The following is a 12,363-nucleotide window of genomic DNA, read 5'->3' as shown; positions in this document are numbered from 1 at the left end:
TCTTTCATTTGCACTGGGTCTCCAGTAAGAATTGCTCACTTTGCCAGGGAATCGACCTTCTCATTTCTATTAGAGACAAGAGTTTTCAATCATAAATGAAATGAAGTAATAGAAACTAAGTATAACATAAAATATAAAGCATAACAAGGAACATAATAAGCAGTATTGCATAAACCATAGCTAGATTTCACAGTTACTTGAATGTTGGGTAATTAAAAAAAAAGAGATATGTAATAACGAAATTTCTAAGTATTTAGTAAGTACCTACTCAGCTAAATGCTGGCAACATTATGATAAAGGATGCATAGAAAAACATTCATTTATCACCATAGATTTCATCATAAATAAACCAATTTTACGCCAAAATGGCGAGAAGTAAAGTCAGCGCCCGGTAATTATTTAATATGAATTTTATTTCAAAGCTTATTTTCGCTTATCATGTAGGCATATAAGTTTTTTTTTGTTTTAATGTGAGTATTTTGTCATAGCTTTTTATTTTCTTTATTATATTCTAGAAGGTACACATTCAATACATTCTTCAGTTACTTTCTTATTTTTACATGTATTTATAATTTGCTTATGCTCAGTGAATGACGGAATGTGAAAAGTGTTTTTAATGATTGTGGTATGCCGGAAGACCATGACACAAATGACATTTAGGATAACCTATTTTGGTTCAGAATTTTTATGTCCTGCATTAACGATTACAGGTGCGCTGAAGATGCACTTGAGTGTTTCAACCCGTCTAGATAAAAAGAAAGGAGTAAGAAGCCTATCTCTAATTAAAAATGACAGAAATACGTCTTACACAAGTAGTAAGACTTTGGAGGAGGATAATATAGAAAATAAACCTCCGACTTCGCTGTTCAACAGTAGAAAACGACGATTGGACGAGAAACCAAGTTTTCCAAGAAAGTTTTTCAAAACTTCGGGTAAGTCTGAAATCCTCTTATAATATTGAGAAGCGTTAATATGATCCACCAGTTTATATATAATGTTATAATTTAAGGATATTTCTTTCTATATTATATAAACTGTCCAAAGTTTTTGTTTCAATAGACATCTAATAATTTCTTAACAATTGATATAAACATGCGCCATAACATATGCATAAGTTTAATGTCACATCAATAAATTTAATAAAATACCATATCTGTTTACTATTTTCAAAACATGAGTCCGAGGCATGTTCATATTAAAGTTAGGTTAGGTTGGGCAGGTTATCATAAAATAATTAACAACATTAATTATTTTTATATTAGAAATATTATATCACCTGTTGACACTGCAGGATTGATGTTTATTCTAGAATTTTCTAGAGTATTCCACAATTTTCTGTTTACAAGTAAATTTATCAGTGTTAGGTAACTAATGCTACACTATATCATGTCCTGCTACTATATATCTTCATATACCGGGTCATGAGTTACCTGAAATCACACAATGTATGTGTGTATGGTAAGGCTGGACACTTTGTTGATTGACACCAATAAAATAACCATTTTATTGACAGTAGTTTTATGTTTCTGTTGACATATTGTTTGGGGGAAACGCTTAAAAGCGTTTTTTACATACTGTTGGTAGAGAGTGGGAGATTTGCTTACTTTTGCTAGAGTGCGAGAGATGCCGAAAAACATTGTACAGATTGGATTTGGGTTGCTTTATCCAAGGACGTATTAGTAGAGATAAATATTGATGTTAAATGTTTTAGAGGGGAAATCGGTAGTGTTGAGTACCGGGCAGCAGCGTCTCGATATGTTGAATGGCTACCATACGGAGAACAGCTTCGGGGGGCGCAAGGGGCTCGGGGGGGGCGGCGGCGGAGGAGAGGGGCGCTCGCCCACTGCCACGCTGTCCAACCTCGGCAACACCTGCTTCCTGAACAGCATTCTGTACACGCTGCGCTTCACACCGAACTTCGTGCACAACCTGCATCACCTGGCGGGCGAACTCGCGCTGGTGGAGGCTCGTCTGGGCCAGGCCAAGGCGCGCAGCTCCTCGCTGGGCCGCAACCTCGCCTCGCTCGCTGCCGGCTCCCGCTCCTGGAGCACCAAGGACCTGCAGTCTGTCGGCCAGCCCGTGGACATGCCCAAGTCTGGCATCCAGGTGAGATTGTCATTCGTTTCTCACCCTTTGTACTGCGCACTGTCCGCCGAGTGTCGGTCAGACAATATGATATCGGGTGTGTTTTGCACTGACTGCCAATTGGAACTAGAATAAATATTTCTTCTGCAAAGTAAAAGCATTATTGAAGGATTAAAATTTGATTTAAAAAAATAAATATACCTATTTTCCTCGTATAAACTTATGTGCAATTTTGTATGGAATTATTTCATAAAAACAAAACGGCATCACTTTATTAATAATAAAAAAATAGCATTTTTTTTTACAGTTATGTCAATTGGAATTTCGGCTATACATTTTCTACACTATGGGCCCTTGTGCACTATACGGAATTTTACTTCTGGTTTTTTCAAACAAAAGCGATTATGACAGTTTAGCGTGATTGAGCTCACGCGCACCGTAATCACGCACCGATCCGGAGAAAGACGGACAAGTGCACAAGCCAATCATCCGTTTTTTCATGCTAACCATACTGCTGGGTAGTAAAATTCCGTGTAGTGCACAAGCGCTCTTAACGTTACAATTTCTGGATTATGTTAGGATGTTCGCACTTCTTACAAATCTTTGAAATGGTTTTATGAATATGTGGTCATTATGCTCTAAGTAGCAATACGATTTAATTGGTTTTTATTACAATATTATCAGATAGCAACTGAGCGGATGCACGAACTGTATGCGGGGCTGCGGGCCGCCGAGGTGCGGGACAGCGGGGAGCCCTACCAGGCTGAAACCTTCCTGACGGCGCTGCGCAACGTGAACCCCATCTTCGAGGGCAACCAGCAGCAGGACGCGCATGAACTGCTCATGTGCGTGCTGGATAGCATCCGGGAGACCTGCCACTTGCTGCAGCGGAGGTTTAACCACACGGCGCAGATACCAAATGGGTGCGCTTTTTTTTTTAGATGACTGCTGCATTTATTATTAAACTTACTTATTATGTACAAGGTTTATACATCAATTAGTGGATTTTGGTTACTTGTAGCTAAAAATACTTTTTAATTTTAATTTATTCTGTGTTGAAAACAGGAGGGATAATCTAACGTGGGCTTGTCAGGAATTTCTCAGCATTTGCTTATTGTTCGGAGGAAACCACTTAAAATTCCTCAAGAGAATCTGTACAGTCATCAACAGGCTTTCCATTCTACTACAAGAGTACTTTTCTACAAAAAAAATTGCAACCAAAACATTTCAATTGCTTTATATATTTTTATTTCTTCAACATTTATGCATATTAGCTTTTTTTTTTCAAATCCATCAAGTTTTAAGTTTATTTAAATTTGGTCATTAGTAATTTAAATTATTTTTCGAATTTTGTTACATATTATAAATTTTGAATTAGAAGGTTTTACTGTATTTCTTACAATACACTAGGAAAAAATGTTGTTTTATTTTTTACTGGTTTTATTAATTTAGTACAAATATTATTTCAGAACAATTACGCCAGAACAATTACCAATGGCCGAGCTCGAAGGGGCATCTCTGGGGGGTACCAAGACCTCCTTTGGAAGGATTAGGAAATCCTGGAAAAACAAGAAAAAGGCTAAAACCTCCAAACTTGATTCTCCCACTAAAGACTCCCCTGTCCTAGAAGAAGAGAGTTCCCTGTCTTCCGGAGACTGGTGTCGAAATATCGGTTTCGATTTCATCGCCCAAGATTTCGAAGGGACGACAGTGTTACGGACAACTTGCTTAGAGTGTGAAATGGTGACTGAACGAAAACAGACAATGTGCGACATATTGGTGCCCATCGCGGAAGACAAGAGTGCCGAGACGGGCGATCCCAGCGAGGTGTACCAGCACGCGTGCATCACCAGTGAGTGTCTGCGCGATCAGAACAAGTACTGGTGCGACCAGTGCGTGAGGTACAACGAGGCCCGACGACAAGTTTCCTACGAGACACTCCCCCGGTTGGTGGTACTACAGCTCAAGAGGTTCAGCGGCGGAATGGAGAAGCTGACAGGGTACATGCCGACCCCTCGGAGGCTGGCGTGTTTCTGCGACTCCTGTTGTCAGGTGAGCGCGTCGCAGCGGCCGCACCAGTATGCGCTGTACGCACTTATAATGCATCTAGGCCAAACTCTGACTGGCGGGCATTATATTGCGTACACTCGCGCAAACTACGCACGGTTTTCCGCGCCATATGTATCGTGTCAACGGGACAACCGAAACGGTGCCCCTCCTGCAGTCGGCGAAAAGTCTAATTTCATGCGAAATCTCTTCGCTCGAAGCAAGAGTAACGGGACTGCGGGGGGTGTAGAAAAGGGGCCGCCCATCAAGAGAAAGGTCCCCGTGATCCCCAACCCCAGCGCCCCCGTCACACCCGCTCCCGTGCCCGAGCCGAGCGTGTGCTCCAGCCTGGAGTGCTGCGGTGTGCGCGCGGGCTCCGACGACTGCCCCGACAGAAACATGTGGCTGATGTGTGATGACGAAACTGTCAAACCGATATCCGATGATGAATTTGATGAATTACTATCTTCTAAACCTAAAGTAAGATCCGCCTCTACCCCCTATCTACTATTTTACGTAAAAATTGATTCCGATTAGTACATATAGTATGTTGTGTCTAGGGATATTTCAGTAGCTTTGAAAATTACAATATATTTTTTGCAGTTGATTATACTAGAAAAAAAGAGATATCTATTCAGTATAATATATATTTTTTTAATTTCAGAAATAGATAATTGTTTTCTTTTGATATACACTAAAATAACTACGTTTTTCAAGTGTCATAAAATGGTGTTTAACAGGAAATGTAATACTTAGTGACTATTTAATTTTTATGTTAAACTAAAATGAAAACCATCAAATTTATTATTTTGATTACCTTTGATGCAATATTTACAAGGATTGTGCTATGTATATGGTTTCATTCCAACTAAACAGCTACAGCAGAATCTTAAAACTAAGATGGACTGAATAATAAAAAATGAATGGCAACATTATTTTATGGTTGTAATCGTCATTTTTGTTTTAAAGCAATACATAGCTTTGGTTATGTGATTGATGAGACGTCACTGGTTTTTTTCTGTGCCCTGGTTTTATGAATTAAAAAAATATATATTTACTTTTTAAGACTATGAATATTTTACTTTGATTTGCCTTTTAATTATACAAATATATTTCAAAATAATAGTTATTTTTGATTCCCTAAATGGAACAGAGGTTGGAATCATCATTTACCTTGCGTGGGTTTATGTTGCTAATTGAAAACTAAATAATTGCAAGAAAAGTAGGATTCTTAAAAATAAAAATATTTCTTTTTATCTTTTCTCAACAAAAAGTATTTATAAAATGTGAAAAATTACTGCGCATTTGTTAGTTTTTGGAAAATTGTAACTTTTTAAAAATGTAAGTAATTGTTATAATTTTGTTGTTTTTGATTTCGAATCAATTAGCAATCGTTGTAAATCTTTTTTCCTACAGAAAAATCTAGTTCCAGACCTTTATTGCTTTTTCCAATTAACTAACCCATCACAACCGCAAAAGTTATAAAATGTACCATGGTTTAATGCGCTAGACCTCTTTTGACTAATTGTCTCAGTTGCTTAAACATATTGTCATTTGTAACATATATGTGGCACAATTTGATTTATGACAATATATGCAACTCTTTTTGGAATAATTATATATGGATTGTAAATTAAATTCAATAAAATATCCCTAGACATTTTCGAAATGTGTACTTTAGTATACGATGCACTAAAAATTGTGCGAATGTGTAAAATGTATATAAAAAATCATATTATGTAACTAACTTTCTTTAAAAAAATGAATTATTTTCATTGCAAAAGTGATTTTATTTTAGGATGTAAGTCGCGTTGAAATTAAAGCAAAGTGATTTTTTTATTAGTATGTATTTCATTATTCTATAAAAATTACCCTTAATTTGTTCGATAACTTTTGGATATCAGTATTACTTGATATTTTTTCTTTTCTTTTACTGAAATTATTAAAACACTGAATACATAAATTTTAGTTTAAAACGTGATATTAACTTGTATTATTACGCAAATTTAATCAAACGATACATTTTCACTTCCATACTAAGCTTGGCATTAACGGGTCACATATGATTTAATTATTTGCCATTATTCAATTTATGTAGTAAAATGTACAAGTTAATATTATTAAAATGCTAAATTCATCTAGTATTAATCTAATAAAAATATCACATTTAACTTTCTTTTTCTTTTTTGTTGCATGCTAAGATTTTCTTGTTTTTGAAGCTCACCGAACAAATAAAATATTTATATAGTATTTTTTCTTTAAATAGTCATCATTATTATAAATTCAAATGTATTTTGTATTATTGGTCAGTTGAATCTTCTCTATTAGTATTATTTTACGCTCTCCATATTTTTTACATTGTAAAATTAAAGACATGCATGGAATATTGACTTGTTACCAAAATTGAAGGATTGGTCTACGGTCATATAACTCCTCAGAAGGGCTTGGAATTGGAGCTTGTATTACTCCATATATGGATTACACACATATTACTTTTTTGAGGGTTGGTAATATAAGCTTGCTTCACTTGAAGTGCAAAATGCATTATTGAGTTATTGGTACTTATTGGTACCATGCATGTCTTCCCCCCCAGCTTCAGACCGATTTTTTAAAAATATTTTCATCATTGTGTTGTATTATAGATGAGAAATGTACATATTTTTAACAATGTTATATATTTTTAATGATTGTGCGGGAGGAATGTTTACAAGCAATAAATATGCAACGTGGTATATATTTTTTGTGATTTTTCATAACTGCAAGAATATTTATAAACTGCTTAATATTGTAAAAGCTTTGTTATAATCCGGTGATACAACTAATTTAAGAGACGTGCATGTATCTAATGTTACCATCTCTTCCGGGTCCCAAATATTGTCTTTAATCTTCGAGTATACCTGCTAAAATAACATTCCCATTCAGGCAGGTCACTAATTAAGTTGCATTATAAGACTTAAAGCTAATTATTAAAAAAAAAAGCAATAAAAATGTAATATTTGTAGTTTTTTTATTGCAGATTTTGGGTAAATGTATACATAGTGAAATCATATTAGAGCAATAGTATTTGGGTCTGTTTGCTCAACGCAGAAAAAAGCTTTTTACCAGTTGTTGGTGACTTATGCTCGAATGCAAATAATATATCATCAATTTAAATTAATGGAGTGGAATAAGTTACGAGTATGAAATTTTGTATAAAATAAACACAAAGAAAAATTTGTGGGCATAAATATATGGTTAATTTTTTAAATACATCTGTCCACACATGCATCATATTTTTTGTTGTATGCATACAACATTCCTTATATTATCTGCATATTGAATGGGATCAGACATTTAGCGGGTCTTCTAATCTATGATATTTGAAATGAAAATATAAATTTCTAAAAAAATCTTTAATATAGCAATAATAAAAGACAATAGTATGAAAATACTAAGTATTTTTGAAAATATTTTTAATTTTGGTAGATTATTGCTGTAAATTAGTTTTCACATCATCAATTTGGTAATGATTAGTTTTAAAGATTGTCATTTTGGCCTTTAATATACTAAATTAAGCAAAATTAAATAAATAATTTTGAAACATTCTAGTAAAAGTAATATTGTATGAATAAAATCATTTTTAAAATAAAAATTAAAACATATAGTATTTCAAGGAAGCACTCTGTGATTAAGTTATATCGATTAATTTATTTATGAATAATTCAAACGAAATGTGCAAAATAAAAATGTAAATACAGTAATGTAATTTTTGGCAAGCAACTTTATTATTATATTTTTAAATGCGTTTGTTGATTATTTTTCTGTTGGTGAACCATTACTTTTATAACCTTTGTGCATGATATATCAATTCAACCTTTGCCTAGTATGTTAGTTATACATTTTCTTTTAATATTTTGCCTTGAATTCTCTTAATATGTTTTTTCTCATAACCTTCATTTCAATTCTGGAATTAAAGATTAAAAATCATTGCAGCAATCGAATAGTATGTTCCACTAAATATTTGTTTACTTTTTTATTCAATGAATAATACTTGACCTGTCAAATAAATTCCATCACTTTTTTTTGCGGAATAAAAGGAATCACGAGTACTGCAGTCTTTTTCACACTCAAAAATATTATTTGTTGATGTATATTTATATTTCTTTTTGGGGCCTAAGCACAAAAAGTGTGTGCTCTTCAAAAGTTATTGAGCACTTTAACATATACATATTTGTATTATCTTCTCATGAATATATTATATAATTTTATTTATTCTGTCCGTACAAATACATGAAGTTGAAATATTTAACCATTTATCGCCTCTGTATAGGCAAAAGTCATGAAAAATAGCTATGGTGATTTTGATCTCATAATGAAAAGCACTAAAACAAAGTAATAATATTTATCATAGGTTCATATTTTAAACAATAATATTTAGTGTTGTATGCTATAGCGGGAGCAAAGTCACAATAGCTTTTTTTTAAATTATTTTTGCCTAAACAGAGATGATGAAATGTAATGTAGAGTTTAATATGACCAGCTGCAATACAGTGGTTCCTAAACTTATGGCCACAGACTACTTCTCATAGCAAAAAAACTTGACCATGAACCTTCTAGTGAAATAACTCTAGACAAGTACATAATAATAAAATTAGAAATTTAAATTTAATGTCTGGAATGGTAAATGATGATGTGAAAATTAAATATAGCCAATTTTTCTAATTTTGTGGGTTCATAGGAACCCCTTTGGGAAATACTGAACCTGTCTAAATAACCTGGAATGAGTTTTATGGTAAAGAAAAAAATAAATAAGAAATGACTTGAAATTTGATGAGCAATATATTATGTATTAGATTATACAAATTATTGAGAGTTGTGCATATACTACATATCTTTATGTTCTAGTTGTATTGCCATTGAGATAGCGACAAACTATGGCAATCGGGAATGATTAGTTAGTCACAGATCATTGCTACAAATATAGTATAACCTTTATTATACTAACAAATTCGGTATCATTATTAACTTAATTCTAGATTTTATGCTCCCCTAATAAATCCCCCTATTGCAATAAACAATTGCAAAAATTAACAGGTCTGATATTAAAGACTGTTAGTCTGAGATCTACTTTTGAGGTATGTAAATTATAGTAAAGTTTACCTTTTTTTATCTGTTTAAAACTACTAAGCAGTTTGAGTGGGACAATACAAATAACAATGTCACACCATAAGGTTTAAAATTAAAAACATTAAAATTTACTCAAATGAGTGTTTCCAATTCATCTATTTTCGTAGCTAGAATGTGATATATATATATATGTAAAAATATTATAATTTCAAAATTATAATGTGCTATGCAGCAATGGGAGTTAATACTAAATATATATACATAGATAATTGTCCTCATCTGGCAAAAGTCACTAACACACTCTATGATGACTTCTGATATTTTAATAATAATAAGTAAATAAATAATAAAATAGCAAATCTTCTATGTTTTTTTTCCAAATGGATAGCAGCTGATTTTATTATAGGTTATATATTTTTAACAGTTATGTTTGAAGCTGTGTTCTAAGGATGGAAAAATCGTATAAAATTTGTTTGTTAGTGACTTAAGCCTGATTGGATACATTTTGTTCATTGAATGAGAAGCAAATACGAGTAAAAATTTTCATGAACAATAAATTCATTTGTTTTTTTTTTCGTAATATTGAGTGATTTACACAGCAAAAAGGTGTAAAATGCATATTTTTTTATCTAAATTTGTTGGAAGCTTTTTTTATAGCATGTAAAGGCGGAGACTGACCGGAGCATTTCGTCGTAACGTAACACGTTACGATGCGAGCATTCAGGCAGTCAGTACACCGAGCCGAGCGCTCCATCCATAGTTTCGGATGCTCGGTGATGCTCGCCGCGAGCGATGTTACGACGAAATCCTCCGGTCAGTCTCCACCTTAATAGAAAATGATTTTTAAATGCGGATAATATTATTTTTTGTTATTTGCAGTTTCATTTTATTTGTCGTATTTTGCTCTTATAAATAAGTTTTTTTTTACGATTAATTTTCAATATGCGTATTTTATACACCTACATTTAAATCATTTGTAATTGAGTAGCTCAAGTGTTTGCAGTAAATATGTAGTATTTTAACTGTCATAAATTTTTGAAGCACAATGCAAATTGATAATAATCCATTAATATCTAGAAATTTTGCTGCACTGAAAGATCCATTTATTCATTGTTGAATTTCTAGACAAAATTGTTATTAAATCTCGAAACATTCCTAATTCGGTGTACACTTATTTTATACTGTCTTCCAAGTTGAATAGTAGTCGCCATAACTTCTCTAATGTAATAAAAATAATCATTAATATAAAGACAACCGATATATATGTATTAATATCGAAATGTGTAATTTTTTTTTCATGAAAAGGAATATTTTAAAAAGTTAAACATACTGAGCTCACTTGGTAATTTTGAATCAGAAAGTTTTTTTTGCTTCCGATCCATGTTTAATAAATCTTAAAATATATTTATGAATATTTAATACTAGAAAGGCATGACACATATTTTTTTAAATACAGCAATTCGAACACAAGCAATTTTTTGTGGCATAAATTTTAATAATATAAAAGTGCAGATGTTAATTTTTTGAAAATCAAAGCGAGGCTTAAAATTTATTATACAAAAATATATCCTTCTAGGGTTAGAATGCTGTTAAATTAAACAGACACTGAATTAAATGTATAATATAATATAATACATATATTCAAAGCTTGAAACTATAAATTTATATATTTCCCACTTTTCATATTTGATACAATTGCAAAACTTTGCTATTGTAACAGTTTTATAATCATATGTTCCACACAGTATAAATAATTATAAATCTGGGTTATTTCAATGTAAAATGAATAGCAATTGTAATATTGTATTATATATCTGAAAATTGTATATTTCTTATGTCTACTGGTAGCAACAAATTGTATTTTCCTATACCCATCTACTCCACAACATTTTCAAATATAAAGGACCACCCGTTTAGTTGAAGAAATAACATTTATTCTCATTGCTTTTTATGTATTATAAAAATGTAATATATGGACATTAATATTGTTTAATAAATTTATTTTCGTAAATAATAAAAGTGTTGTATTTTAATTAACCACATTCACACACTATGTATCTACTTTATTTTATTATAACTATTCAAGTGTATTTTTTTTATATAGGACAGATGTGTGCAAACTCAATTCCCAGTCACTGTTTTTAACAGTTGAATATTGGAATAGAACACCGATTGTTTTCCTTATTAATAGTCAAACATTAGGATACATCTCAACAGGTGAAAGGTGTCAGCTTGTAGTCCCGTGGTTAGCGTTGCAGACTCTTGAGTCGGAGTTTCTCGGTTCGAACCCACTCTACCACAATTTGATACCTATTTCTAACAATGAGCTGCTTAAGCTCACAGAAATAGTATGAAATTGAAGGATTTTTGTAGATAATAAAAAAAAACAAATGCATATTTCTCTTTAAAAAAAAAATATTAAGATTTTCGATATTTTCAAAAGCCTAGTGTTGGATTAGAACATTTTTCTCTTGCTATAATGAAAATTTCAGCTAATATAGTACGAAATAAAAATGCCTCACCTTATTAATGGTTGTCACACATTTTTCGCTTGCATGTGCATCGGCACAGGATCCTCACAACTCACAGGCTCTGGCCGAAATCACTACCAATGAGGATGAATCAAATGAATTTTAGTCTGCGCTTGATCGTAAAGGAGAGCATGCGGTTATTGATAGTTATCCCTCCGTTTGTACTGTGTGAGATATAGCAGTGAATATTAGAGGAAAGAAAACATTAGGAAATTGGGGCAACTGCAAGATTCTAGTGCAAGGACAACAGACTGTTCGCGCACAGGAATCGTGGTAAGATGTCAATTCAGTAAATGCTGCTGGAAAGGAATGTTTGATGATATTGCGCTAATAAGTGTATGTTGTGGTATGCAACCATAGCTACTGCGGTAGGTGAGAATCTGAATTGAAGTTATTACTTCTAAGTGAATTTATTCAGCCTTTTTAGTGTAGTGGTTAGCATGTTAGTCTACCTAGGTAGAGGTCCCGGATTGGTTTCCCAGGGGGGTTTAAATAAATATGAAATTGTTACGGCGTAATATTTGTAGCAAGATGAACTATGACCCCAAGAGCCCGCTAGGGGCAGGGCGGGGTGTACGCGGGGAATGTTTACGTT

General features: G+C 32.8%; 1 protein-coding gene across 2 annotated transcripts; it reads left to right on the top strand.

Annotated features, from left to right (window-relative positions):
• Nucleotides 1-340: 340 nt before the first annotated feature.
• On the top strand, nucleotides 341-5,552 carry Usp1 (ubiquitin specific protease 1). 2 transcript variants are annotated; one of them, XM_088268398.1, is made up of 5 exons: nucleotides 341-391; nucleotides 711-932; nucleotides 1,712-2,106; nucleotides 2,770-3,008; nucleotides 3,555-5,276. In XM_088268398.1, exons 2-5 carry the CDS (start codon nucleotides 722-724, stop codon nucleotides 4,666-4,668), a joined length of 1,959 nt encoding a protein of 652 aa, XP_088124524.1. In that variant the 5' UTR covers nucleotides 341-391; nucleotides 711-721; the 3' UTR covers nucleotides 4,669-5,276. The 2 variants fall into 2 exon arrangements, with proteins under 2 accessions (XP_088124524.1, XP_088124523.1); XM_088268397.1 differs by having other exon boundaries at nucleotides 343-470; nucleotides 3,555-5,552.
• The last annotated feature ends 6,811 nt before the right edge of the window (nucleotides 5,553-12,363 follow it).

Source organism: Brachycentrus maculatus, unplaced genomic scaffold (genome assembly GCF_059751285.1).
Source record: "Brachycentrus maculatus isolate JH-2025_06_01 unplaced genomic scaffold, ASM5975128v1 h1tg000322l, whole genome shotgun sequence".
Taxonomy (NCBI): Eukaryota; Metazoa; Arthropoda; class Insecta; order Trichoptera; family Brachycentridae; genus Brachycentrus; species Brachycentrus maculatus.
Note: the sequence above shows the minus strand (reverse complement) of the source record. Positions and strands in the feature narration are given on the sequence as shown.